Below are 27,968 nucleotides of genomic sequence, written 5' to 3' on the forward strand. Positions count from 1 at the left end.
GCTCATCACTATGTCACCACTATAAATGCTGGAGGAAACATCACAGAAGCGCTTCACAGGACGCTCCCAAGCACTGAGGATATCACCTAGACAGGGGACGAAACGTCTGCAACACAAATTCCCAGCTCAGCGAACAGAACCACAACAACGAGCACCCGAGCTACAAATCGTCTCACAAACTTTGAACTATGTCACCATGTCGCCCCTTCTATAATCCCTCCCCTAAGACATGTTTTTGGTCAGATCAACTAATCCAGCTGCCCTGTTAAGTGTCCTCTCTCACTGTCACCATTTGCTGCTGGTCCTGGCACCAACTTCTTCAGCTGTCCTCCCTCACAAGAAAAGGTATTAACACGAGAGCAAGAGTTTATTGAGCGAAAGAAATGAAGATAGGATAGAATAAACAAACTATTTACATGTAACACACATTGGAAGATTCTGAAACATACTGTAAAAATATAATCCCATTTGTTTCCAAAAGCATCCCTTTAGAGTTCTCACACTGTGCAATCCCTTCTCTATTGTCTCCATAATATATAATTTAACTGTGGCTTCAACTCCCCTTCCTGGAGCCTTCATTCAACCAAACTGAAATTTTTTAGTTTCAAATAACACTGCAGGTTTTGACCAAACCAGGATCTGGAACCATTACCAAACTCGTTGCTCTGAGATAATCTAATTTTATAACAATGCTGAGTTATCTCTCCCCTTTTTTAGAAGCAACTGCTTCACACATTCAACTTTAGTCAAAACACCTGAAGAACTAACTCCTAAACTGAAGCTGAATAGTTTTCAAGCTATGGATGTTCCCTCAAGTTTAATACAAGCACAATGTGTTGATCCTGCTAACTTATTTGCTTTGTTTGAAATAATCATAGTCACAGAAATAAGATATTGACAAATTAATCATTAATTTGTATACACAGAAACCTACATGCCACTACATGTCCCAAATTCAAAATCCAAACTCAAAATAAATTACACTAAAATTTGTATAAAATCACTCATCTTACATCACAATATATTACAGCAGAAACAAATCACTTGAATTAACCAATGTTATCACGTAGAATCCTAATTTAAGAATTCTAAAATATTTTTATTTATTTGTTTTGTTGGCTATATTCTGAACATTGAATGTGAATCTAAAACATTTTAATAATGATTTAATAATACTTAAAATAATCAATATGAGATTTTCATAGTAATATTTACAATATTCTATAGGACAAGATAACTAAAATACTTAATTCACCTAAAAATATCTGTATTCATGAATCTATCTGAAGAAAATTTTATTACTTACATATGCCTAGAGAGAAAAGTAATGTAGCAATTTCTAGTCAGAATTGTATCACAATATTCACAGAATCCTTACAGGCTGGAAGTAGACCATTTGGCTCTTCAAGTCACACCAACCCTCCAAAGAGTATCTCACCCAGGCCCATCCTCCCCCAGCCCCTGTAACTCCGCATTTCCCATGGCTAATCCACCTGACCGACACATCCCTGGACACTATGGGCATTGATGATCCACCAAGCTTGCACATCTTTGGACTTTGGATGGAAGCTGAAGTACACGAAGGAAACCCACATAGAGATGGGTAGAATGTGCAAATTCCACACAGACTGTCAACTGAGGGTAGGAGCAAATCCAGGTCCCTGGCGCAGTGAGGCAGCAGTGCTAACCACTGAGCCACCGTCAAATCCACATAGAAAAGCATTTGGAATATATTATCAGATATTTAATGGTATTTATACTAAATACTTCAGTATAAATTTAAGATCTGAAACAATACAGAAAAAGAAATCACTTTTCAGAGAACTTTATCTGTGGTTCCAGAAAGAGCTTCTTTTTTTCATTGTTAAGAATTCTGTTTTATGAATGAATTCATTGAAGGACTGAATGATGTACATATGTGTTTTCTTTGCGTGTCTTAACTCAAGGCCATTGATTTACAGTGCACAATTTTGACTCAAGGTCTTTCATCTATTTATCCCATGCTCACTTGTTTATATGAGCCTTGGTCTTAGCAAGAATTAGATTAGATTACTTAGTGTGGAAACAGGCCCTTCGGCCCAACAAGTCCACACTGCCCCGCCGAAGCGTAACCCACCCATACCCCTACATCTACATTTACCCCTTACCTAACACTATGGGCAATTTAGCATGGCCAATTCACCTGGCCTGCACATCTTTGGAGTGTGGGAGGAAACCGGAGCACCCGGAGGAAACCCACGCAGACACGGGGAGAACGTGCAAACTCCACACAGACAGTCGCCTAAGGCGGGAATTGAACCCGGGTCTCAGGTGCTGTGAGGCAGCAGTGCTAACCACTGTGCCACCGTGCCGCCCACAAATTTAGGATTTAGGATTTTTTTTTTCAAACTCAATACAAATTTTTGTTAAGATTAGGACTTCAATTGCTGCATTAATTTGGTGATTCGCTTCAGACATATATAGTGATGATAAACAAGTCATTATTATGCAATTTTCTGTTTCTGTTCAGCAGTCGGCAATAAAACATTGAAAAGTGTTGCAACATTGTAACCACACTTTTCTAACCTGAACTCCACAATTACAAGACTTTGCACAATGAATTGAATTACTCAAATGTCATAATTGTCATTTATATGCAGAAATCAGTTCCATGTGTTTTGGTTTTCTATTTGTGCTCTCCTTAGCTTTTTATTGCATTACAGCCATGCCATCTAATTCAGCACTGACATTCATTTTCTAAATTTACCTTATTGCTATATCGTGTGAATCTTAACTGATTAATCTTCACTAATGTTTCTGACTTAAGTTAAATAAGATTAGCAATCTTGCAATATAACTTGCTTTATAACATCTGATATTCTCTACATTTTATTTGTTAAATTGCAGAACAGGGTGCAAACTGAAATTGTTCACGACAATCCAAAGAGTACAGCAAGTGAAGTGAAATTGGGACATCTCCAAGTCTGGGGACTGAGAAACTTTCACTCTACAAGTGTCACTGTAACTTATGAGAACAATAATCACACAATCAACAATGTTGAGTACAAATCTGAATCACAGGTAAGAAAACATAACTGCTGCAAGGATGCACAGGTTCACATTGCAAATACAATTTCTTATATTTTGATTGGCTGTGGTAAAATGAGGAATGAGCTTTCCTTACTTGCATAGACATATATAAGTATGCTTGTATATTAAATGCACGGCAAGAGTGTTGCCTGACCCCCAGATTTATCAATGGACAATATTAACCGTAGTGTTCTTTTAGATGAGAGTTATTTAGTTATCAGTACAATCGAGACTGATGCTGGAAAAGCACAGCAGGTCAGGCAGCATCCAAGGAGCAGGAGAATCAACATTTTGGACAAAAGCATTAGTTATCAGTTTAGTCTGTTCTGCTATAATGCATATTTCTTCAATGCAATTTGGCTTTAACGTAATTGAAGTTTTTAGACTTATTTTTCGAATGCAAAGTTTCCATGTTTAAATGGTGCAGCTATTGTGCAGTTTTCATATAATGCAATAATGGAACTATCGTGTTATATCAGAACTGACTATACACTTCTTAAACATTAAAAATACAGAGTTTTTAATTCATGTTTTACAAGATAATATTCCTGAACGAGTTCAGATTGATGTCAGAAAAAACACCACCCAATTTGATGCTGCCACGCAATCTTTAGTAAGAGAATCAGAAAGTCCCGATGGAGACAAATATGCCAACTCTGGCTTTCATAGTTATGATTACTGTATACATAACTAGTTAATGTTAATAGTAACAATTGCCATCTTGTAATAACTTAGGCCATGTTATGTAAAAGAAGCACCATTTCTTGACAAGATTCATTCATGGTTTATTTTGCAAACAATGATAATTAGACAGCTCCTCACCTGTTCCAGAAGTGTGTAATCGCATCACTGAGCAGATTAGAAAATATCTAGAAAGAAAGATTAGTGGCATCAAATTACACCACCACATGCCACCAGTGACTGGTACCCAGAGCCCAGTATGACATGTTGAGCAGTGGTGGGCACCATTCCTAAATGTAGCAATAATAGAGAGCCACCTATTTGATCCAGGATAAATAAGATTCTGAAACCATGCAATCATGTTAGCACTTCAGGAAGACACTGATAGACACTGTCAATATAGCAAGAATTAACCACAAACGTGAGCACAACAACAGAAAGAACGCAGCACTCCAGATGAATGCCTTCACCTCAGAAAAATCAGTGTTGGTTAGGAGAAGAATAAAGATAGTTGCACTGTGAAGAAACAGATGCTAAATTCTACGTTTTCTTTTGGCTGATGTCAATTGCAATGAGTTTTTGGTGGGATTCTCCCCACGAGGTCGGGGAAGATTTCTCAGTGTACATTAACAAATGAGCCTCACTAATTACCCACCCCATCCCGATGGTGGCTTTCATGTCTGATTCCAGTCCCATTTTACCACATACCATACCCAGAATGCACACCACCCTCTGGATATTGATAGGAGAACCAGCATCCGTTGTGACGGTGCTATCTTTAAAAGAGCGCAGTGCACCCAGACAAGCACTATCAGTCTGGAACTAGCCTGCATGATTGCTGACATTTGCTCTGGACCTATCAGACAAGGAGAAATGCCAGTTTGAGCAGGGGTCTAGAGGTGATGTTGGATGGGGTGGGATGGTGCTGGCACAGGATATCCTCCTCTCCCAGAATCAGCAGTGGACTCCACAATACTAGACTAAGCCGACTTGCTTTAAGGTTCCACCCAGGTCCGTGCAGTCTCTGCCATCTAGAGGAGTGCCCAGCATTAAACAATCAGAGAGGCTCAGAGGAGGGAGTGCGCTGAAAAACACTGGGATGCGGTCTGGGTGTATGTCTTCGAGCACACAATGTCCTTGCTGCAGAATTATAATGATAGCTGCCGGTGCAGCCTGAGGTGAAACACTGAAGTGCAGTAGCACAAGTGGATTGGAGATTTGCCATGAGAGTTATTAGAGGCTGGCACATGTCAATGCTAATATTTATGAATGTGAGGTTTGTGCCATGAGAAGTTGGTGCCTGGTGTCCAACATGGAAGTAATTCAGAACCAGCAGCAAGCTTAAATCATGGGGTACCTGTTCTGATTTCCAAGTTGAAGATTCTTGACATCCAACTTGTTCAGCACATTTGGTAAGACAGGAAGCTGAATATTAATTAGGCAATTTGCAGTGTTAATAAGGTATTTAACCAGCTAGGCATAAAATTTGCAGCATGTTGTTCTTGACATTAAGCTAGACATTAAGACTTCTTGTCTGATTCTACCACAAACTTCACCATACCTCACAACACTCAAACTCCTCCATGATTCTACCTAAAGTCCTTAGAGAAGAAGGCTCTGTGGATGTAACTGGGAGCTCTGGTGTACGCATAGGGATCCTTGTTTGCAGAACTGGGAAAACTTTCTAACAGAGATACAAAAACAAACTTGTGCAGGGAAGAAATAAAAGGGAGTACTGAAAAGGAACATCAGTGCAATCGATGGTGGGCTCCAAGGAGCCTGGTAATGGTAGATCGAGTAAGGTCCAGAAAATTAATTTATGCTGAGGTTGCAGTATCAGAAAACTTGCAAAATTTGTTAAAGGAGACAAAAATGCAAATGTAAAAGATTTGAAGAATGAGACTGACAGAAGAAAGTAGGAAATTCAGAAGATCAGAGCACTTATAATTTTAAGACATAATATTAGCAGGAAGATTAATTAAAGTTGCAACCATACAAGTTTTTAAAAAAAGTATAAGATGATGTGCATTATATTTTATATGCTGAAAGGCAGGAAAATATCCATATTGTCCATGAAGATGTGTGAAACTTTCATCTTGGCTACAGAGTGTGGGAAAACCTGAATAACACCTTAATAAAGTCTAAAGTTCTTCATATTGAGTCATAGAAATACACAGCAAGGAAGCAGGACCTTCAGCCCAACTCATCCGTGCTGACCAGGACTCCTTAACTGAACTAGTCCCATATTCGTCTCAACATTTCCTATCTCTATATATGTCCAAATGTCTTTTAAATGTTGTAACTGTATCTGATGCTGCCACTTCCTCTGGCAGATCATTCCTAATATGCACAACCCTCTGTGTTGCCTCTCAGGGCCCTTTTAAAGCTTTCCCTCTCATCTTAAAGCTATGACCTCTAGTTTTGGACTTTCTAAGACTTCGACCTTATCTGTGCCACTTGTGATTTTATAAACCCCTACAAGATCACCCCTCAGCCTCCTACACTCAGGGGAAAAAAGTCTTCTCTTCATCTCTTTCTTTAAATCTTTTACTTTTACCTTTTTGTTTCCTTGAATAAACTTGGTGAGTCTGCTACTAGAGTATTGACTATGAAAACAGCTTAAAGTTTGAAAGAAGTAATGTGATATAGTTTTGCTAATTAACTGAATTTTAAACTTTATTGGAAGAATTTCATTGCGTATTGCAGTAATACAGAATTTAAAAGCTTGCAGATAAAAGTGTTCCTACATTATTATAATACTGAGTTTAAAAATTTGAAGAAGCTTTTAAACATCATTGATTTAATGCAAGAATCCAAGTTTGAAGTCAGCAAATTATAAACAGCATTGAGATGCTACAGATTTAAAACAGCTTGAAGGGGTATGAATAAATAAATAGATTGAGATGAAATGGATGGAGAAATGATACTTACAAAAAAAAATCAATGCCAGAGTTGGACCAAGCAGAACACGGGATTGCAAATCTTGGAGAAGGCAATTCTTAAGGTGCAAAATTAATTCAAAGTTGAACTTTAAAGCTGAAACTAAATAAGGTAGTATTATACTCAGTAGGTCCTATTTCAAATGATGTTATGAATCACCAAAATTTTAAAGAAGGTGCTGATGCTTTTGAAAAAAAATGATGAAAAGCCTTTGGTAATTCCTTCAAACTGTGAATAAATAAAATTCTCGAATGTGCAAGATTTAAAAGCAGAGTTCATCATCGGGGGAATCCATCAATGATTTCATTACTGACCACATTAGTTTAGTGGAAAACTGGAACTATGGAGATTGAAGTGAGAACTCACAACAACCAGAACTGGTGTTAGAATTATTCAGAAGTCCTTGATTTTTTTTTTAAATGTTCAAGGAAAATTTAATTTTCTAGATATCTGTCCAATTTAACTTTAGTTGGAAGCATGAACCAGACACTAAGAAGAAAGAATAACCTTACCACAGGAGAGCAACAGGATCTATTCACTTAAAAATGTACAAACACACTAACAGAACATGTGACAAGCCAATCAGCTGATCGCAAGAGTGTTATGGAACAACAAAGTCTCACTGGCAGAGGCAATGCCCAGTAATGATTAAATGTGCTACATTTGTACAACTGCAAGTCACTTCCAGAAGACATGCAAAATTAGTACTCCATTCCAGAGCTGCGTAAAGCTCGTGCACGTGAAAAGGCTCTTGTGATGGAACTTACCATTTCAAAAAAAAACTCATATTTGATGATGTGGCTACATTAAAAATATATACCAGAGGCAAGAATGGGAAATTAATGATCTTGCCGAACTGATTTTCACAGAGTTTATATCTGTCAATAGACATCTTCATTTTAATCTTGATAGAGGAATGGGTGACATCATCTTGTTGGATTAAAGTATGCTACAAGTAACACTGCAACACAAAAGTATATGAGAGTTGAAAATGTGTTTCACAACCAACATTCCACACTTTTTGAGACTGAATGTATTTCAGAGCTTCAGCACCTTTGAAGTGGCAGAGGGAGACCAATTAGTTCTGAGAAAGCAACTCATTCAGAAATGAACTCAAAGAGTAGCTGCAGAAAATTTAATTGAGCTTTCTAGCCTCATGGCAAAACCCCAAAAGAAGAAAGTATCTATTGAGATAATTTATGTTGGTACATGAGGATTGTGTCATACCATCAAGAGGAAAAAACACTTACAGATTTTACAAACCTGGAAATGTTTTCCATTCTGACCCATCACTGAAAAACATAATCAATCCATTGACTCTCAAAGCAGAATTTTCAATGTCAGTAACAGAGATTCTGATGACTCCACAGCTAAACTTCAGTAATGTGTCTGAGGATGTGAAAATATCTGGTTCATCAGAAAAGCATGCACAGAAGTTGCACAAAGATATTCAACCAAATCAACAAGTTGATGTTGACAGCTTATATATTCCAGTTCCAATGTATTGGCAGATTTAGAGTAAGGCAAAAGTGAGGACTACAGTTGCTGGAGATCAGAGTCAGGAACGTGGTGCTGGAAAAGCACAGCAGGTCAGGCAGCATCCGAGAAGCTGGAGAATTGAAGTTGCAGGCAAAAGCTCTTCATCAGGAATGAGGCTGGAAGCCTCGGGGGTGGAGAGATACATAGGAGGGAGGTGGGGGCTGGAGGAAGATAGCTGAGAATGGGTTTGCTTGAACAAAATAGGGAATGGCTGCATTAGAAGCCAATCCAACTTCCATCAATTCAGGATGCCATCAAAAGAAAAGAAATTGCCTGGTCTCAATATCGAGGGTGTTAAAAAAAACCTGTTCAGATTAAAACGCAATCGTCTGGTCCAAAACTCCAGGTTATATCAAGGAAGAAAATACATTGATTCCAGTTTTTCTCAGGCTCCTTGATGCTACACGTGGTCGAACATAACCTTGATGTCAAAGGCTGTCACACTCAACTCACTACCTCTTATATTAAGATTCTCTCGTAGCTTATTCTCTATCACTGATAGACAGGCCCATAGACTCAGCATTGAGCCATAGAGTTGTATAGCACAGAAACAGACCCTTTGGTCCAACTTGAGTTCACACCAAGCTGTTTGGCAAAAGCGTAAAAGATGCGCCTGAATTTGTGATGTCCTTGTTGGATTTATCATTGCATTCTACCTTGAATTTTGCCATATTTCATGTCATTCAAATCCCTATAAATTTCAGCCCTATGCTTCTAATCTTGATCTTCTGATTGATGGGAATATAGATCTGAGTCTGTAAATCATGGTGATGAGTGAACTTGACAGTGACTTTCCAATTTGAAGGTTATTAATGTTACTGTTGGGAAGATTAGAAATAGCATACATTGTTTATGCTAACCTCTGTGCTCATATTTTCCAGTTCCTGTTCCCATTTCTACACTTCTAATATGGTCCCATAAATTTAAACCCACTATCTTATCGTTATCGTATAGCTTAACAATGAGATAAAGCTTGCATAAACATGCACAATTCATACAAATTCATACAATATTTCTTAGATTTTCTTCAGCCTCCTTACAATTAACTCTGAAATATATTGCTGAGCCTGTGGCATTGGCAATTTCAACTGAATCTTTCAAAAGGGGATTAGAGTGTTATCTAAAAAGGAAGGTATGCAGCATTACAGGGAGAAGGCTGGAGAATGGAACTTAAATGAAGCACACATTAAGAGAACCAGCAAAGATCCAATGAATTGAATGGTCTATTTGTGTGCTTTAACAATGCTGTGTTTCAGTGAACTCCATAATATCACTACGATAACATCAACAATTCTATCTTTAAACAAAAAGATACTCAAAATCCCAGACAAAATAGAGAGGACATTAGTCATAATTCTTTGCAATAATTTGTTTTTAGCAGTTGTTATGATAGTGAAACTTATTTTGTTAATGGTTATCCTCCAGATTTGTATTACAATCTTTAATATCAGAAAGACAAATATCTGTGTTATGTCTATCTCTTGATATCCCTCTTTCTGTGTGGTATAATGTATCAAAACTTCTCACTATCAATTGTTAGAAGCTCACTCTGCAATGGAAAGTGAGTCTGGGCAGTTCTAAAAATCAATAGAAAGGATACTGGTTATTCTTTTTTATTTGTTCACTGGATGTGATTCTCATTGACTAAACTAGTATTTATTGCCCATCACTTATTGTCCTTGAGAAGGTATCAGTGATCTGCCATCTGGAATTGCTGTCATCCATGAAGGGTAAGTACACTCACAGTACTGTTAGGAAGGCAATTTGAAAATTGTTACTCAGCAACAGTGAAGGAATGGTGATATACTTCTAAGTTTGGGTTGATTGTAGCTTGGAGGGGATGTCCAGGTGATGCTGTTTCCATGAATTTGCTGCCCTTGTCCTTCTACATCCTCGAGATTGTATGCTTGGAACATTCAAAAGAAGCTTGAAATTGGTGAATTTCATCAATGCATCCCATAACTGTTGCTACTATGTATTGGTGATAGTGGGACTCAATGACTCAATGTTGGATGTGATATATGGGGTACCATTCAAACAAGATACTTTTCCCTGGATGGATTCCAGCTTCTTGAGTGTTTTTGTAGATGAACTCATCCAGGTAAGTTGGGGTTATGCAACACATTCTTGACAGGTGGTCTGTAGATAGTAAACAGGCTTTGTAGAGTCAGGAGGTGAGTAATTTACTTCAGAGGTCCTAGCCTCTCACCTGCTATTTATATGGATAGTCCAGTTTAGGTTTCTGGTCAATGGCAGCTCCAAAAATTTGGATAATGGGGATTCAATAATGGATTATAGTGAGGACTACAGATACTCGAGATTCAGTTGATAAAATGTGGTGCTGGAAAAGGCACAGCAGCAGATCAGGCAGCATCTGAGGAACAAGAGAATCAGCATTTCGGGTGTAACCTTTCATCAGGGTATATCTATCATTTAGTAATGGCAATACCGTCAACAGCAAGGAACAATGGTTAGATTCTCTCTAGGTGGAGCTTGTCATCGCCTGGCTTTTTTGAGTGGCTCAAATATACTTGCAATGTATAAGACCTGGGAGATGCCAGGTCTTACTGCATGTTGACCCAAGCTGCTTCACTATGTGAAGGAGGGTGCATTGGGTTGAACATTGTGCAGTCATCAGCAATTATTCCTATTTCTGAGCTTATGATGATAGGAGGACCATTGTTATAACCACATTAACAAAGAAAAGTCATCACTCTGAGGAACTTCTGCATTCCCAGGGTTGAGATGATTGACCCTCCAAAAACCACAACTATTTTCCTTTTGTGCTAATGATGAGACCAATTAGCACAAAAGGTGTTTTCCCTCAATTCCCATTTACTCCAGTTTCCTAGGGCACTCAAATGCCATATTTGGTCAGGAGCTGCTTTCTTTGATATGATGGTAAATCACTCTCTCCTTACCTGTGGGCTGCAGATACTTTCTCTGTTTTTTGACCAAATTTACAATGGGATCAAGAAATGAGTGGTTTTGGTGATATCAAAACTGAGCATCAATTGTTAAGTTTTTTCTTTGCAAGTATTGCTTGAGTATTATAGATCGAGAGTGGCGTGGGTGCTGGAGCCATATTAGTCAGTTTATATTTATTTTGCTTTTTGCACAATCATTACAGTTGTCTTTTAATTCTAATTATGAAATCATTTCCATTTGTGAATCAATGAATCATGTCCTTGATGTGACACCATGAAGTTTATTGAATACATAGAAACATAGAAAAGAGAAGCATGTGTCGGTCATTCAGCCCATCGTGCCTGCTTCACTTTTTGAGATGATCATGGCTGATCAGTACCCTCTTCCCACTTTCTCCCAACTCCCTTTGATTCCTTTAGGCCTAAAAAATATATTTAATGCCTTGAAAATATGCAATATTTTGACATCAACTGCTTTCAGTGGCAGAAAGTTCCACAGGTCACCGTTGTCTGGATGAAGAAATTTCTCCCATCTCAATCCTAAACCGACTACCCTATGTACTTAAAAAGTGATTCCTGGAACTGGAAGAAAGCAAACATTCTCAGTGCATTCCAGATTGCTGTCTTGCACTGTTTAATCATCCGTTTCAAGACTTAAATCACAGTAACACAGGCCAACTAAAAGATAAAAATAAGAGTTCACTTTCCCTTTTAGGATTATAGAAAGGAAATGCAAATATTACCTGTTAATTGGACGTTCCAGATAAAATGAAGTCATCTCATGTATCAGATTATCCCCATTAAGCAAACCTCATTAGTATTGATTTAAATGCATTCAAAATCAATTATTCTGGGAATATTCCCAATTTATATGAATGTGCCTATTATTCTTGTTCCTATTAACTGACATTAAGTGCAATATAAGAATATAATGTTTCTGGATCAATTTGACATATAAATTGACTCTGAAACAGAAGACAGCAGAAGGAATGAAGTCAAGAAAATGCAGCAATCAAGAATTTGCATAACCTGGTAGAATCTAGACAAAATGTGTAAATTAACGCCTCAACAACATTAATATAAATATTCATTTATAATGCCTTATTCGTCTTACAACTACAAATACAGTATGCAATTATACAGATACAAATGCTAAGACAAGCAATAATTTGCTAGGATTAGGAAATGGTAGAATTAAATGATTGCTAGAAGGCCTGTCCATCACCTGGTAAACCAGGAGTAACCCTGCCATGGCATTTTTTTCTGGAGACCCACTGTGTTGACATCTCAATTGAGTATTTACCTTCCAATCAGGTTTCCTCACTCCTCTGAGGAGAATATCCCCAGAAATCCCCCGGAAAAGGCAGCATAATGAGGCGCAGTGGTTAGCACTGCTGCCTCACAGCCAGGGACCCAGGTTATATTCCAACCTCAGGTGAATGTCTGTGTGGAGTGGTACATTTTCCCCATGTCTGCGTGGGTTTCCTCTGGGTGCTCCGGTTTCCTCTCACAGTCCAAAGATATGCAGGTTAGGTGAATTGGCCATGCTAAAATGCCCATAGTGTTCAGGGATGTGTAGGTTAGCTGCATTAGTCAGGGGTAAATGTAGAGTAATAGGGTAGGGGAATGGGTCTGGGTGGGATACTCTTCGGAGGGCTGGTGTGGACTTGTGCCTAATGGTCTGTTTCTACACTGTAGGAATTCTATGATCTAAGTCTGAATGTGAGGAGATATCCCAAAGCTGCTCATTCTGTCAGCTCCACCCTGAGTGGTGTCCAATGCCAATACTGCAGCATGGCCAGAATTGTGAAGAAAGCTTCAGGAATAAAGAAAAAGGATGCATTCAGTGAGGGCGGAGGAGGTTTAATGTAATGATCATAGGGGTTATTATAGCTCTCTTGTGACATGTGCTTTCCAAGTACAAATGACCCTTTCCACTGAGATATAAACAAGACTCACATAGTGAAGCTCCCACCAGCTATTGGGTGAATACCAGTGGCAATGAGAAGAGATTTTTTAATGTCCCTTTTACTGGCCTCAGTTGGCCTCTGGATGAGGAGGATGGATATTTTCTAATCAACCTATTCAGAGATGTTATCATAAGCATCTGAAGCTGATGGGAGTTGAACCCAGCTTCTCTAATTCAGAAGGAGGAGCAGGCTCAATGCACCACAAGAGCCTCTTCTGGATAGGAGGGTATCCTTGGGCCTTTCCATCATGAAATAAATAGGGGGAAGGCAGGTTGCAGGATAGCATGCCTCCAACACCAAGCCCCCTCGACCATATGGCTCTGCCACTACCAATCTAATTTAGACGGGACGGGGGCATTAATGCTCACCCAAAATAAATCAACCTTAGTAGACAATCATGGTGAGCAGATTTATTTGTGATAAATCCATTAGTTGATAACCATTGAACCTGACATATTTGAAGGATTGTGAAAATGATGTACGCCATCAGATTTGAGTCAATTATAATTTAATTTGCACTTCCTTAAGATCACCTAAGATGCATGCAACTAAAACTAACTGGAATGTAAAGAATCATTTTGGCACAGCATGGTTTCCTTGCCAGGAGTGTGTTGCAGAATCCAGAAGACCAAGCTGAAATGTAATTAGTCCTTGACATTTAAGGCCTTCTGACACTGGACTCTCGATATGCTCCAAATTTCCAGGATCAGGTGCATTCACAGATCAAGTAGCCATCTATACCACTTGTGAGTCAGCATAGATAACCTTCATGGTTGGGAAGAAACTAAATGTTGAGCCATGCCACAGTTTTAAAGAGTTAGGTATGTCAACAAAAAAAAATTAAAAACAGAATTCATATTATTGACTTTGCAATTTGCTCTCCTAAATTAGGGTTAGCTCTTCCCACAGCACCAAAATCCCTGTAAGTCAAAATACTTGGTTCTTGCAGACAGACAATATACCAGGGACGCCTGGGGATGTGACTAGTAGAAAGATACCATCATGATGCCAGTTTCTCCTATCACAGACAGAATTACTGTGTTTTATCACAATCAGTGTGTTTTACTTGCCCTTAGAGTTCTTGTTGTCTTTATCTGTGGCTTTCACAGAATGTTAACATTCAAACCCAGAATTGTACACATGAGAGTGTTCAGAGACACTAGTCCACTTCAGTAGAGTAGAACTTGGCTTTTTATCCCATGTGTATCTTGGTATATCCCCAGGGTTACACTGCAAGAGGTGTCTTTCTGCCAAGAGGGGAGATGAAGTCTGCTCCTCATTATCTTTTCTTGTTAAGTCTTTCCTTGTTTGACTTATCACGTGTGGTACTGGATGGGCTTCACACAGGATTTGGCCAGACAGTCCCAAATATAAATCATCAGTTTTTCTGTAACAATCTTCCTTTTACAAACAATACAGTTTGTAAATAAAAGTAAGGAAAAATAACCATCAATCCTTTGGAGTTTAGCTTTATCATCATAATACTTTTCCACAGGAAGAATGAAATGAAATCCATTCTCATTTTATTACAAAGGAGTAAAATAAAAGAAACATCAACAGACACACTCTAGCGCATATTCTTTCTTCTAGTCTTGCCGGTTAGATTTTCAGTTCTAACCAGGTCTCTTTTAGGATCAGGATATGGTGTCTACATTCATCTAAGATGAGTGGTAGAGCAAATTTTGCAGAGGACTGTGAAACTTTGCAGAGGGACATAGATAGTTGAAGTGAATGAGCAAAGGTCTGGCAGATGGAATGCAAATATTAATAAATGTGAAGTCTCCCATTTTGGTAGGAATAACAGTAAAAAGAACTATTATTTGAATGGTAAAAAGTTGCAGCATGCTGCTGTGCAGAAGGACCTGGGTGTCCTTGTGCATGAATCAGAGAAGGTTAGTCTACAAGTGCGCCAGATAATTAAAAAGGCAAATGGAATCTTGTCCTTCATTGCTAAAGGGATTGAATTTAAAAGCAGGGAAGTTATGTTGCATCTGTATAGGGGGCTGGTGATGACATACCTGGAGTACTGAGTGCAGTTTTGGTCTCCTTACTTGAGAAAGCATATACTGGCACTAGACGGGGTACAGAGGAGGTTCAGTAAGTTGATTCCAGAGTTGAGGGGGTTGGTTTATGAGGAGAGACTGAGTGGACTGGGATTATATTCATTGGAATTTAGAAGGATGAGGGTAGATCTTATAATTACATATATAATTATGAAGCAAATAGATTAGAGGTAGAGGGGATGTTTCACTGGTGGGTGAAACTAGAACAAGAGGGCATAGCCTCATAGTTAGGGGGAGCAGATTTAGGACTGAATTGAGAAGGAACCTTTTCACTCAGAGGGTTGGGAATTTGTGGAATTCCCTGCCCAGTGAAGTAGTTGAGGCTTCCTCATTGAATGTTTTTAAAGTTAAGATAGATAATTTTTTGAACAGGAAAGGAATTAAGGGTTATGGTGAGAGGATGGGTAAGTGGAGCTGAGGCCATGAAAAGATAAGCCATGATCTTATTGAATAGCAAGCAGGCCCGAAGGGCCAGATGGCCTACTCCTGCTCCTGATTCTTTTGTTCTTATGATTTCCTGGCAATGTTTAAGAAACACTGTAGAAGGAACAAGCCTCAACATAACAACTTAGTCTTCTAAGTTTTAAGCTTTTCCTCAAAAGTTAACAGGTTGTGGTCAGAGGAGACAAATTTCGGACTTATATCTCAAAGTGTTTGACAGCCTGAAGAAGGGCTTGTGCCCGAAACGTTGATTCTCCTGCTCCTTGGATGCTGCCTGACCTGCTGTGCTTTTCCAGCAACACATTTTTCAGCTCTGATCTCCAGTATCTGCAGTCCTCACTTTCTCCTAGCCTGTAATAAGCCTAGGGTTTTCTGTTCTGCTGCAGAGTATTTGTTTAGTATTTTGGACAAGTGCCCATTGCGTCTCTTAATTCAGGCTTCATATTCCAAAAGTCTCTACTCCAATGTCAGTTACACTGATTACTGCTTTAAACACTAGTTTAAAGTTTGGAGCTGCAAGAATCAGCTCACCTTTTAGAATGACCTTCATATTTTCAAAACTAGTTTGGCATTTTTCATACTACCTTTGTGTTTTTTTTCCCGAAGTAAACCTGCCAGTAATACTGGACTGAAGATTGCAGCAAATATCCTGTAGAACCCACATTTTCCAAAGCACCACAGTGATTTTCCATTTTGTTATAGGAATGGGGAATTATGCTATTATTTCTACCTGTGCAGCCCTGGGCAGTACTCATTCTTGACCCACAAGATGTCCAAAGTTATTTGACTTTACTAAATGTATACTTTGCAACATTGTCAACTAGGTCAACTGACTGTATCTTTGAAAACAGGGTTTACAGTGAGCCTAAATGCATTTTCAAATAAGGGTGGACAGTTAATTATATATCATTCTTTTCGGGTTCCACCAGGGCCACTCAGCTCCTGACCTCATTGCAGCCTAAGTTCAAACATGGACAAAAGAGCTGAATTCCAGAGGTGAGGTGAGAGTGACAGCTCTTGACATCAAGGCTGCATTTGACTGAGTGTAGCATCAAGGAGCACTAGCAAAACTGGAATCAATGGGTATCAGGGGGCAAACTCTCCACTGGTTGGACTTATACCTGACAAATAGGAAGATGGTTGTGGTTGTTGGAGGTCAGTCATCTCAGCTCAAGTACATCTCCGCAGGAGTTCTTCAAGATAGCATACTGAGCCCAATCATCTTCAGCTACTTTATCAATTACTTTCCCTCCATTGTAAGGTTAGCAATGGGAATGTTCACCAATGATTGCACAATGTTCAGCACCATTCATGACTCCTCGGATACTGAAGCAGTCCATGTTCAAACGCAACAAGAACTGGACAATATCCAGGCTTGGGCTGACAAGTGGCAAGTAACATGTGTGCCACACAAATACCAGACAATGATCATCACCAATAAGAGGCAATTTAGCCACCGCCCCTTGACATCCAACAGTTTTACCATCACTGATTACTCCACTATCAGCATCCTGGGATTATCATTGACCAGAAACTTAACTGGACTCACCACATAAACACAATGGCTACAAGAGCAAGTCAGAGGCTAGGAATACTATGGTAAGTAGCTTATCTCCTGACTTCCCAAAATCTGTCCACCATCTACAAGGCACAAGTCAGGATTATGGTGGAATACTCCCCACTTAGCTGGATGAATGCAGTCCCAACAGTGCTCAAAAAACTTGATACCATCCAGGACAAAGCAGCCCACTTGATTGGCACTACCTCCACAATCATCCACTCCTTGCACCACCGACGTTCAGTAGTAGCAGTGTGTACTATCTACAATATGCACTGCAGAAATTCATTAAAGATCCTAAGCCAGCATCTTCCAAACCCATGTCCACTTCAATTTAGAAGGATATAGGCTGCAGATATCTGAGAACACCACCACCTTCCAGTTCCCCTCTCCTGACTTGGAAATATATCACTGTTCTTTCACTGTTGTTTGGACAAACTTCTGAAATTGCTTTGCTAATGGCATTATGGGTCAACATTCAGCAGGTGGACTGCAGCAGTTCAAGAAGGCAGCTCACCACCACCTTTTCAAGGGCAACTAGGGATGGGCAATAAATACTGGCTCAGCCAGCCAACACCCACATCTCACAAAATGAATTATATATAAACAAACAAACAACCATTCTTTGTGGTATTCACCCATTTGAAAGTTTGAGACAGCTGGGGTCTTTGTATCTGAATTGAATTCCAATTGAAAGTGCCTTTCTGGAATCGAGTCAAAATTATCCTGGATAGTTTAGTTTGTTCCCTGTGGTGACAGGAGAGTGTTACAATCCATGAAAGTAGTCAGGCTATCCTCAGGTTGTCATCACTTAGCAGCCTTTCATGGTCAGTTTTTACACTGTAAAAATAAGTTTGGAGTTCAGAATGTGAGAAACAGAACTCACTCACAAATCAAGCAGCCTGAGACAAAGCCTTGGAAACAAGAACAATTTATTACAACCTTGCAAGAACCGGACACTTCTGCAATCAAGCAGAAATGCGTGCGAAAACAAAACATTAAAGCATTCTTATTCAGTTTACAGGTTGCGGAATCACACCTCCCTGTTCCCATCCTATCATAAGCTGATTACCTCACTTGTTAGTTATTTTCTTATCTGGCCATCCTGCTGTCCTTGTCTGTATTCTTTGTTCCTTGTTTGTTACAGCTTGTTCTTTTATCCAGTTTCTCTTTTCATACTATAAGCTTTATTGTGAAATGCTCCTGCTGCTTCTTTTTGTGGTCAGCTCCAACCCTTCATAGTTATTTCCTAACTTAAAACTATTTTCTTTAAAAGATCCTCTATATTCATTAAAGTCTTAGCCTTAAGTATGCTACATGCTACAAGAATTAACACCCCACCCCCCCCCACCCCCACCTGCAAAAACAACATTTCTAATCTCCCACAAGAATATACTGGATCATGACACACCTCTTTTGATGATGACAACAGTTACTTACCTACCACATATGAAACTCACTGCTGTGAAGAGCATATTTTATTTATTTCCATAATTATTGGGCTGTGGACGAAGAAAGAAAGATGCCGCTTTAAACCAAGTAGACTGTGTGCGAGGAGATGGCTGCAGTTTGAAAATCATATTTACTGGAACACACTGTGAGTTGTACACAATGTTGTTTTTTCTCCTGGAACAATGAGAGTAAAAGCAGACATCATGGAGCATGCATTTTGTACTAGGGGGAGTAATTAATTGACAACAATGTTTGGATGGCTCCTGATCAGCGAACAATGACTTGTGTGGGACCAGTGTAGCAAAGAAGCATCCAGGCTGCAAACCAAAACCATCAAAAAAGTCTGTGACTTTCTCTGTTTCCTGGGTGCAGGACCAGAACGACGCCAGGAATAGATACTTGTCTTCCACTCTCCTTGCTTTGTGGATCCCCTGTGGTGATTGAGCAATAAAATGCCTTTAAAACAGTGAAAGGACTAATTTCCAACCTGGGAATGGAAAGCTCTTGTGTGCAACAACCTTGTGTCAGCAGCAACAAAACTGAAAGTACAGGAAAAAAACAGAATAAAATCAATTCATCAAATCCTATGCCCACACTGATACGATCAAACTGTGTTTCCCAGGTTTTTTTTTCCATTTCTAACCCTAGTAACTACATTATTTCTATCTTTATACGTCTGCTGCTTATGAAGGAAGGCATTTACAAGGATAGAGTTGAAGTTATAAAGAGTTAGAAATTCATGTTTCCCTTTCTGCAGTTACTGGAAATCAGTTTGTTTGTTTGAAGCAGTTATTTCCTTCTGAAAAACAAAAACCTGGTGAGCAGCTTATTTTCATCCAAGTTCATCAGTCAGTTCAATTGAGTACTTTGGATAATTATACAAAATATATTTGTAAATTATGTTTATTAAATATATTTATATAAATATTACTAAACATTTATGACAGTTGCAGGAAAAGTGGAGCTTGATTTTCAGCTCTTTATCATAGTGAGTTGTGAAACTGTCTAAAAGTCAATTGTTGAAGTATTTAAAAGAAAAATAGATATTTGGGAAGTAAGATATTGGTGAACATTAAAAATGAAGGAATTATGAACAAGTCAATGCCACAAATAATTAAATTGATGGAACATAGTCTATGAAGCTAATCACTGGGTCTGTTATTCTTTTCGGAAGTTCTCACTACCATTTTAATGAAGGTAGTCTACTTTATACAAAAACATGTTAGCTCAAAAGATGACTCAGCCATTCTGGTTTTCTGTTTTATGTTTTTGCTTTATTTCGTTATCTATTGTCAAGTGTTTAATGAAAGTCATTTTAAAAATTACCTGAATATTCCTTAAATATTAGCAATGCCCTTACAAGAACATCTTACTTACTTAATTTTCTCATTCACTTACAGGAACTCTATGTTCAAATGACAGATAAAAATTTCCAGATAGACAAGCCATTGGAAATTTTTTGGAATACACCATGAGTATTAGTTCTATGTATCTGATGTGTAAAGTTTTTAAATGAGTTTTGTTATCCCATTGTTGATTAATGAAGATTTCAGAGGAACTTACTGAAGAAAAGTCCTACATTTAATAAAAGTGGGTTACTGCAAATGCTAGAAATCTGAATTAAAACCAGAAGGTGCAAGAGAAAATCCACAAATCTGGCAACATCCATGGACAGGTAAACAGAGTCAACATTTTGAGTCTGACGTATCTTCTTCAGAAATCATTGGACTCAAAACATTAACTCTGTTTCTCTCTCCACAAATGCTGCTAGACCTGTTGTTTTCCTACAACACTTCTTGGAAAATATAACAATTGGCTATAAATTTAATTTAAATACTTGGAATTATGAATCAGAAGAAATGCTGTTTGAAATCTTTCATTAAACTTTATTTGGAAATAAAGTATTCTTTATCACTACCCTATCATCCTATTTGCATTTTTTTTTCGTATTGCCTTGAAATGATGATATTATGATGCAAACTATTGCTTGCTTAAAGCATGCAGCAGTTACAATGCCGCAGTGAATCTATCAGCATTGTTGTAAATAATTTAGCAATGTTAAGTGGGTAAATGCCACGTGCTTTTTTGCTGGTGAATTGAATATGAGAACAAGGTGTGATTTGAAAATTATACATATGCTTGGTTCAGCCACAGTTGAAGTATTTGCAATCTGGTTATCCATTACAGTTGTTGAATCTGACTTAAAGTTTCAATACTTTCACTTCAGAAAGAGATTCTTAAGCAAGTACAATCAAGCCAAAACTGCAACGATCATAGGGGATGATCTAATTTTCTCCATGACACATAGCTTTTATCCTTTTTTACATCAAATCTTTACTTCTGTATTTTCATTCTTAACTTTTCATTTATGGAGCTTAATCAATGGTTGTGTAATAAAGTAGCCTATTATTTTGCTCCAATCGTAAAACCATGGTGCTGCTTAGTTTTGAATTGAAACACTCAAACCAAAAGGGAATTACATATGAACTGAAACAAATTCTTTGCTCATAGACTAATCTGGGGACCTATCTGCTGGGTGGTCACAATACACTGATTTGGCATTTGTTTTAGATCTGTGGAAATACAGAAGGGCTGACCCATGAATCATTCAACTAACTCCTTCTGGGGTATAATATAATGAATTTACAGGTTAGATTCTTGGGCATGAAGTTCTTGCAGGGGTTTCCGGCTTATCTGCTACAACTTTGATAGAAGGGAGAGAAGTAGAAGAATAAAAATAGTCTGTTTGCAAATATACAGTCCATTACTTTGTTGTTATCTTCATAAGGTTAGCAAATTTTCACAAGAACTTGAATGCCTTGAGGTCTTTCTTAAGTGATGTCGCACAGTCCCATTCCATCACTACTGACAGTGCATTCACCTGAAAAGTAATTTTCACCTATTTGCCTCCTTGAATCAGTTTCCAATCTCCCTGCAGCTGCTTTCTGCACTTTTTAACTGTACTATTTATGCATGCTTTCAGCCACATGACAAAATAATTCTGAAATTTTAGTGAGGGGTTCACTTAACAATGTCATCCACAGAATGTAAGATAAATCTCTTTAATTTCACTAATACGTTTTGCAAATCAACAGGTAAATTTTGTCACTATTGTTTCTCCACATGCAACTGATAAGTAGCCTTTTTCTTTATATTTTTCCTTTTCCTTATAGTTTTCCTGATTTTATTTCACAAATAGTCATATTATTTGTTTATTCATGTTCAAATTAGATATTTGAATGACTAAAGATTAGAAATGAATGGTTGCCATTAATTTGCATAAGTCTAGTTCCATTCTGCATAAGTGTTTTATAATTAAATACAAATTTTCTTAATGTGTTACATCTTTTTGCTAGACTATTTTTGCTAAAGATCTTTGAAAGTGTATGTGTTAAATAGGATGAATGGAAGTTGCTTTAAGTCAGTATTTTTGATCTCAATCTCATGTACTGTATATGGAAAGAAATGCACCAAGAAATACAATTAAAAACTATACATCTTCCACATAGTAATTTGTTTTTAACCTTTTTAAAAAATATATATAATTAATTCATGGTTACAGTAGATACTTCTAGCAGTTTCAAAGTGCTTTTGTGTTGGCTTAGGGACTTGGAGGAAGCGAAACAGTGTGAAAGTAAAATCATTAAATTGACACATTGCAGTCGTCCCATCTGAGGTCTGAGGGCTAGCATTTCCAAGCAGGAAATCCAACAGGAAACAGGCATGTGCCCAATCACTTGATACTAATCAATGTCCTGTTACTTAAGATAGAACATTAATGCTATTTACAAACTAAAATGTTTGAAGAACAGCCAAAGCAGTGGGTTATTAGCAGCCTCAGATAACCAAAGCAAATTTCAGGAACTTACAGCGCTATTGAAATTCTTGCACCTTCATTAAAAAAAACCTTCTGTTTCTCCTACTCTAGAAATTGGTTTGTCTCTTCTCAATAAGTGTCTTCTACCAATTGGCTCTGCAGGTGGGTTACTAGGTTCTGATCTTATCTCACTTGCCAAACAGCAAGCTGCTTTCCAGAATTCATTTCTTACAGGCAGATTGTCTCATAGTCGTATATAATTTGAGCAATGTTTAAAAAAGGACATTTTGGAGAAACTTTGTCTTGTTTTCAGCAGAACAATTTGCAGGAATACCAATTTTAAAACAAAAGAAACAGCTTAAGTTGAGAGAAGAGTGCTGATTGTTTAGTGACTGGACCCTGAATGTTAGATGCATTGCCATTGAGAATGCACCAGTTAATGATATTAGACAAGTAACATATCAATTGAATATATGCATAGGCAGCCTTTAAGGCCATCCATTTTGGTCCTGAAAAATGCTCAATCCTATTGTACGTTATCTCTAGTTTAAGCAATATTTGGAGCTTGCTGTTTCAGGTTGCTATAGCAACACGAGTAGTGTTTGCCACTAACAGGAGAGCTAAAATGATATTTTGCCCATCACACAAATAAGTAATGTGGTATTCAAATTCCAGTGTCAGTGTGATGACATGTATGAAGGCTGTATGTCCTAAAGGCTGATCCAATTATATCAAACAATATAGTCCTTCCATGCAACAAGCAAGGTACTGACTGTATCCAACCAGCCTATACAAAGATTTCAATAAAGTGTACAACATTAGATGTGATTCTGTAATTGGACAACATTTACCGGATAATTCAAAGTGTGTAAAGAATTACACTGACATTCAATTTCAGATTGTCAGTCCGGCTCAAAGTGTGGCATAAGTGTATGAAATGAAAGCTACATCAATTAATACACAGGACCGTGTGCTTTCCAGACAGAAAGAACGTGTATACGCCCCCACCTTTTTTAACTCAACAGGCAGCCATTCACTGATTCATTACTCAGGGCACTGCCTTCAATAATCAGAGTCAACCTGTCAGGTTAAAATTTAAACAAAGCCTTATACATAATTGTCAACCATTAACTAATGCAATATTCTCCCTGGCAAAGCTTTGACAAATCAGAGTCCACTTGCTAACCAAACAGCATACTCCTCTCATATTGTATAAATATTGTTTTCCCCTTAAATAGGTGTTCTTGTGAAGTATCCTGAAGATTGCAAGATGAAAAGCTTTAACAAAATATGACTTTTATCAGCAATATACACAGTCAGATCGCTGATTCAGTTTGATTGAAAAGCCTGATCAGTAAAATGCTTTGGGTGTTGGTAAGGATATTGACATCACTTTGTTCATTCCTCACAGAAGAGGGTAACATTTATGCCCCCAGCATCACAACTAATAAATTTGCAGGTGGGTAGGACACATAAAATAAAATGAGCAGCTAGCCAACCATCTCCCCATCCCCATGACCTGTTCCCTCATTAATTGGCCAGTTTTATTTTGCCTCCACAGCAATAACTTGCACATGGCTGGAAGACGTGGGCTGAAGGAGACCAGCCCATTACTTTTATAACTCTGGCAAGAATGCAACGAAGAAAGGGGATCATCCTTCTAAGACTGTACCCTGTATTGATTGGGGACGTTCCCAAGGACATTCTTGGCCCTGCCCCTAGCATGCAAAAAAGCTCCCTATCGCCCTCCCTCACTCACTATCGCCTCCTCCACAATCACCATCTCTCTATGATCTCCAACTGCTCTCGGCTGAAGCATAGTTCATCTATCACACATCCAGAGTCCCCTCTAAGTTTCTTTCTGAGTACACGGGCCTCTGAGCCCTGTACATGGCAACAACTTTCACAGCCAGAATTCAATGCCATGATCGCCCTGCCCACATGACTGGCCATTCTATTAGCTTGTCTATATGTCTTTTTAAAGTTCAATGCACTCCTACTCACAGTTGGCAATACTTCCAAGTTTTGTATCACCTGTAAATTTTGTATTTGAGCCTCATATATTCTACAATAGGTATTAAAGTCTATCTAGAAAAGTAGTGGCCATGATATTGATCCTTCATAACACCCACATAAAGCTTACTCACTCCAAAAAAAACTCACCTTTTCTACTCTGTTACCTTTCTCTCAGCCAACTCTGTATTGATGCTGTCACATGTCCTTTTATTAAACATGGACTTCAACTTTGCTGGCAATCCCATGTATAGCATTTTTATGAAACATATTGATCATTGAACATAGAACATAGATCAGTACAGCACAGTACAAGCCCTTGATTTTGTGTCGACCTTCTATCCCACTCTAAGGTCAAACTAAACTACATACCCTTCTATTTACTATCATCCATGTGCATATCAAAGAGTCACTTAAATGTTCCTAATGTACCTGACTCTACTACCATGGCTGGAAGTGCATTCCAAACACTCACCACACTCTGTGTAAAGAACCAACCTCTGACATCTCCCCTAAACCTTCCTCCAATCACCTTAAATTTATGTCCACTTGTGAAAGCCATTTCTGCCCTGGGAATATGTCTCTGACTTATTACTCTACCTGTGCCTCTCATCATCTTGTACACATCTATCAAGTCACCTCTCAGCCTTCCTCAATCCAATGAGAAAAGCCCTAGCTCCCTCAATCTTTCTTCATAAGACATGCCCTCCGGTCCAAGCAACATCTTGGTAAATCTCCTCTGCACCCTCTTTAAAGCTTTAACATCCTTCCTATAATGAGGTGACCAGAAATGAACGCAATATTCCAAGTGTGGTCTAACCAGGGCCCTATAGATCTGTAGCATAACCTTACCACTCTTAAACTCAATCTCCATGCTAATGAAAGTCAATGCACCATGTGTCTTCTTAAAAACCCTATCAACTTGGGTGACAACTTTGAGGGATCTATGGATATGGATCCAAAGGCTGTTCCTCCACACTGCCAGGAATCCTGCCTTTAACTCTGTATTCTGCATTCAAATGTGACCTTCCAAAATGAATCACTTCACACTTTTCCAAGTTGAACTCCATCTGTCACTTATCACTGAGTTCTGCAATCTGTCAATGTCCCTACAACTGCCCTCCACACAATCCACCACTCCATCAACTTACATGTCATCAGCAAACTTACTAACCCACCCTTCCACTTCCTTGTCCAAGTCATCTATAAAAATCACAAAATGCAGAGGTCCCAGAACAGATCCCTGTGGAACTCCACTGATCACCAAGCTCCAGACTGAATACTTTCCGTATACTACCACCCTCTGTCTTCAATGCGCCAGCCAAGTCTGCATGCAGACAGCCAAATTTCCCTGTATCCCATGCCTCCTTACTTTCTGAATGAGCCTACCATGGGGAACCTTATCAAAAGCCTTGCTAAAATCCATGTATACCACATCCTCTGCTCTACCTATGTGGTTTTGTCACATGCTGAAAGAATTCAATAAGGCCTATGAGGCATGACCTGTCCCTCACAAAGCCATGCTGACTATCTCTAATCAAACTATAGTTTTCCAATTAATCAAAAATCCTGTCTCTCAAAATCGTCTCCAATAATTTGTCTACCACAGATGTAAGATTCACTGATCTGTAAATACCAGGATTATCCCTATTCCCTTTCATGAATAGGGGAATAATATTTGCCATCCTCCAATCATCTGGCACTACTCCAATGGACAGTGAGGATGCAAAAATTTTCGCCAAAGTTTTCGCAATCTCTTCCCTCATTTCCTATCCTTGGTTATATCCCATCTGGCCCAGGGAACTTAGCTATCCTTAGGTTTTTCAAAACTTTCAGCACATCCTCCTTCTTAACATCAACCTGTTCGAGTGTATCAGCCTGTTTCACACTGTCCCCATAAACAACAAGGTCTCTCTCAGTAGTGAATACTGAAGCAAAGTATTCATTAAAAATCTCCCCTACCTCCTCTGACTCCAGGCACATGTTCCCTCTATTACCTCTGATTGACCCTACCCTCATTCTGGTCATCCTCTTGTTCTTCACATAAGTGTAGAATGTCTTAGGGTTTTCCTTAATCATAGCTGTTAAAACATTTTTATGCCCCCTTCTAGCTCTCTTCATTCTTCATTCTTCAGTTCTTTCCTGGCTACCTTGTAACCCTCTAGAGCCCTGTCTGATCCTTGCATCCTCACCCTTAAGTAAGCTTCCTTCTTCCTCTTGACTAGAAGATTGACATCCCTTGTCACCCAAGGTTCCGTCATCCTTACCATCCCTTCCTTGCCTCAGTGGGACAAACCTATCCAGCATTATCAGCAAGTGCTTCATAAACAATCTCCACATTTCTGTCCTGTACTTCCCTGAGAACATCTGTTCCCAATTTAGACGCCCCAGTTCCTGCCTATTAGTATTGTAACTTCCCCCTCCCCCAAATAAATACTTTCCCAAACCATCTGCTCCTGTCCCTCTCCATGAGCATAGTAAAATCAGGAAGTTCTGATCATCATCAACAAAATGCTCTCCTACTGAGAGATCTGACACCTGGCCTAGTTCGTTGCCAAGCACTAAATCCAATATGGCCGTCCTTGTAGTCGGCTTACCTAAATATGGAGTCAATTATCCTTCCTGGACATAATTGACAAAAACTGCTCCATCCCAACTATTTGAAATATGGAGGTTCCAATCAATATTAGGGAAGTTAAAATCACCCATGGTAACAACATTGTTACTTCTGCACGTTTCCAAAATCTGCCTCCCAATCTGTTCCTCTGTGTCTCTGTTGCTATTGGGAGGGGGGGGGGTACCTGTGGAGAATTCCAATAAAGTGACTGCCCTTTCCTGTTTCTGACTTCTACCGATACAGACTCTGAAATCAAATCCTCTTCGACGACCTCCCTTTCTGTAGTTGTGATACTATCCCTGTCTGATTAGCAATACCACTCCCCAACTTCTTTTACCTCCCCTCCATTCTTTTAGAACATCCAACAACCATTCCTACCCCTGTGATATCCACGACTCTGTAATGGCCACAACATCATAGTTCCAAGTACTGATCCATGCACTAAGTTTGTCACTCTTATTCCTGACACTTCTTGCATTAAAATAGATACATTTTAACCCATCACACTGACTGTAAATTTGCCCTATCAACTGTCTATCCATCCTCACTGACTCTCTGCATGTTGCATCTGGCTGTACACTAACTACTCCATCCTCTGATCCGTAACTCTGGTTCCTACTCCTCTGCCTTTTGGGGTTTGTTTCAGTTTCGTTGCAATAGCTCCTCTTCTTAGGGGACTAGTTATTTCACAGGAGCGGCCACCACTTGAACCTGACATTGTTGTGTCTATAGAACTATTGAACAATCTGGTTTACCAGCAGATCACGAGGCAGGCCTTTTCAGATGAAGGTAGAAATTTCATTGTTAGCCAATTACAATTACATAAGTGTAAAGGGCCAGCGAGTATCAACAGGGATGTATTCCTTATTCAAATGTTCAGG

General features: G+C 38.8%; 1 protein-coding gene across 1 annotated transcript in view; it reads left to right on the forward strand.

The window, feature by feature from the left end:
- Positions 1-21,862, forward strand: part of si (sucrase-isomaltase) — a 243,257-nt gene extending 221,395 nt beyond the window's left edge. The window contains exons 47-48 of the mRNA XM_072572690.1: positions 2,887-3,060; positions 20,041-21,862. Coding sequence (XP_072428791.1) covers positions 2,887-3,060; positions 20,041-20,115 — 249 coding nt within the window. The 3' untranslated portion in view covers positions 20,116-21,862. The remainder of the gene's footprint in view (positions 1-2,886; positions 3,061-20,040) is intronic.
- The last annotated feature ends 6,106 nt before the right edge of the window (positions 21,863-27,968 follow it).

Source organism: Chiloscyllium punctatum, chromosome 6 (genome assembly GCF_047496795.1).
Source record: "Chiloscyllium punctatum isolate Juve2018m chromosome 6, sChiPun1.3, whole genome shotgun sequence".
Taxonomy (NCBI): domain Eukaryota; kingdom Metazoa; phylum Chordata; class Chondrichthyes; order Orectolobiformes; family Hemiscylliidae; genus Chiloscyllium; species Chiloscyllium punctatum.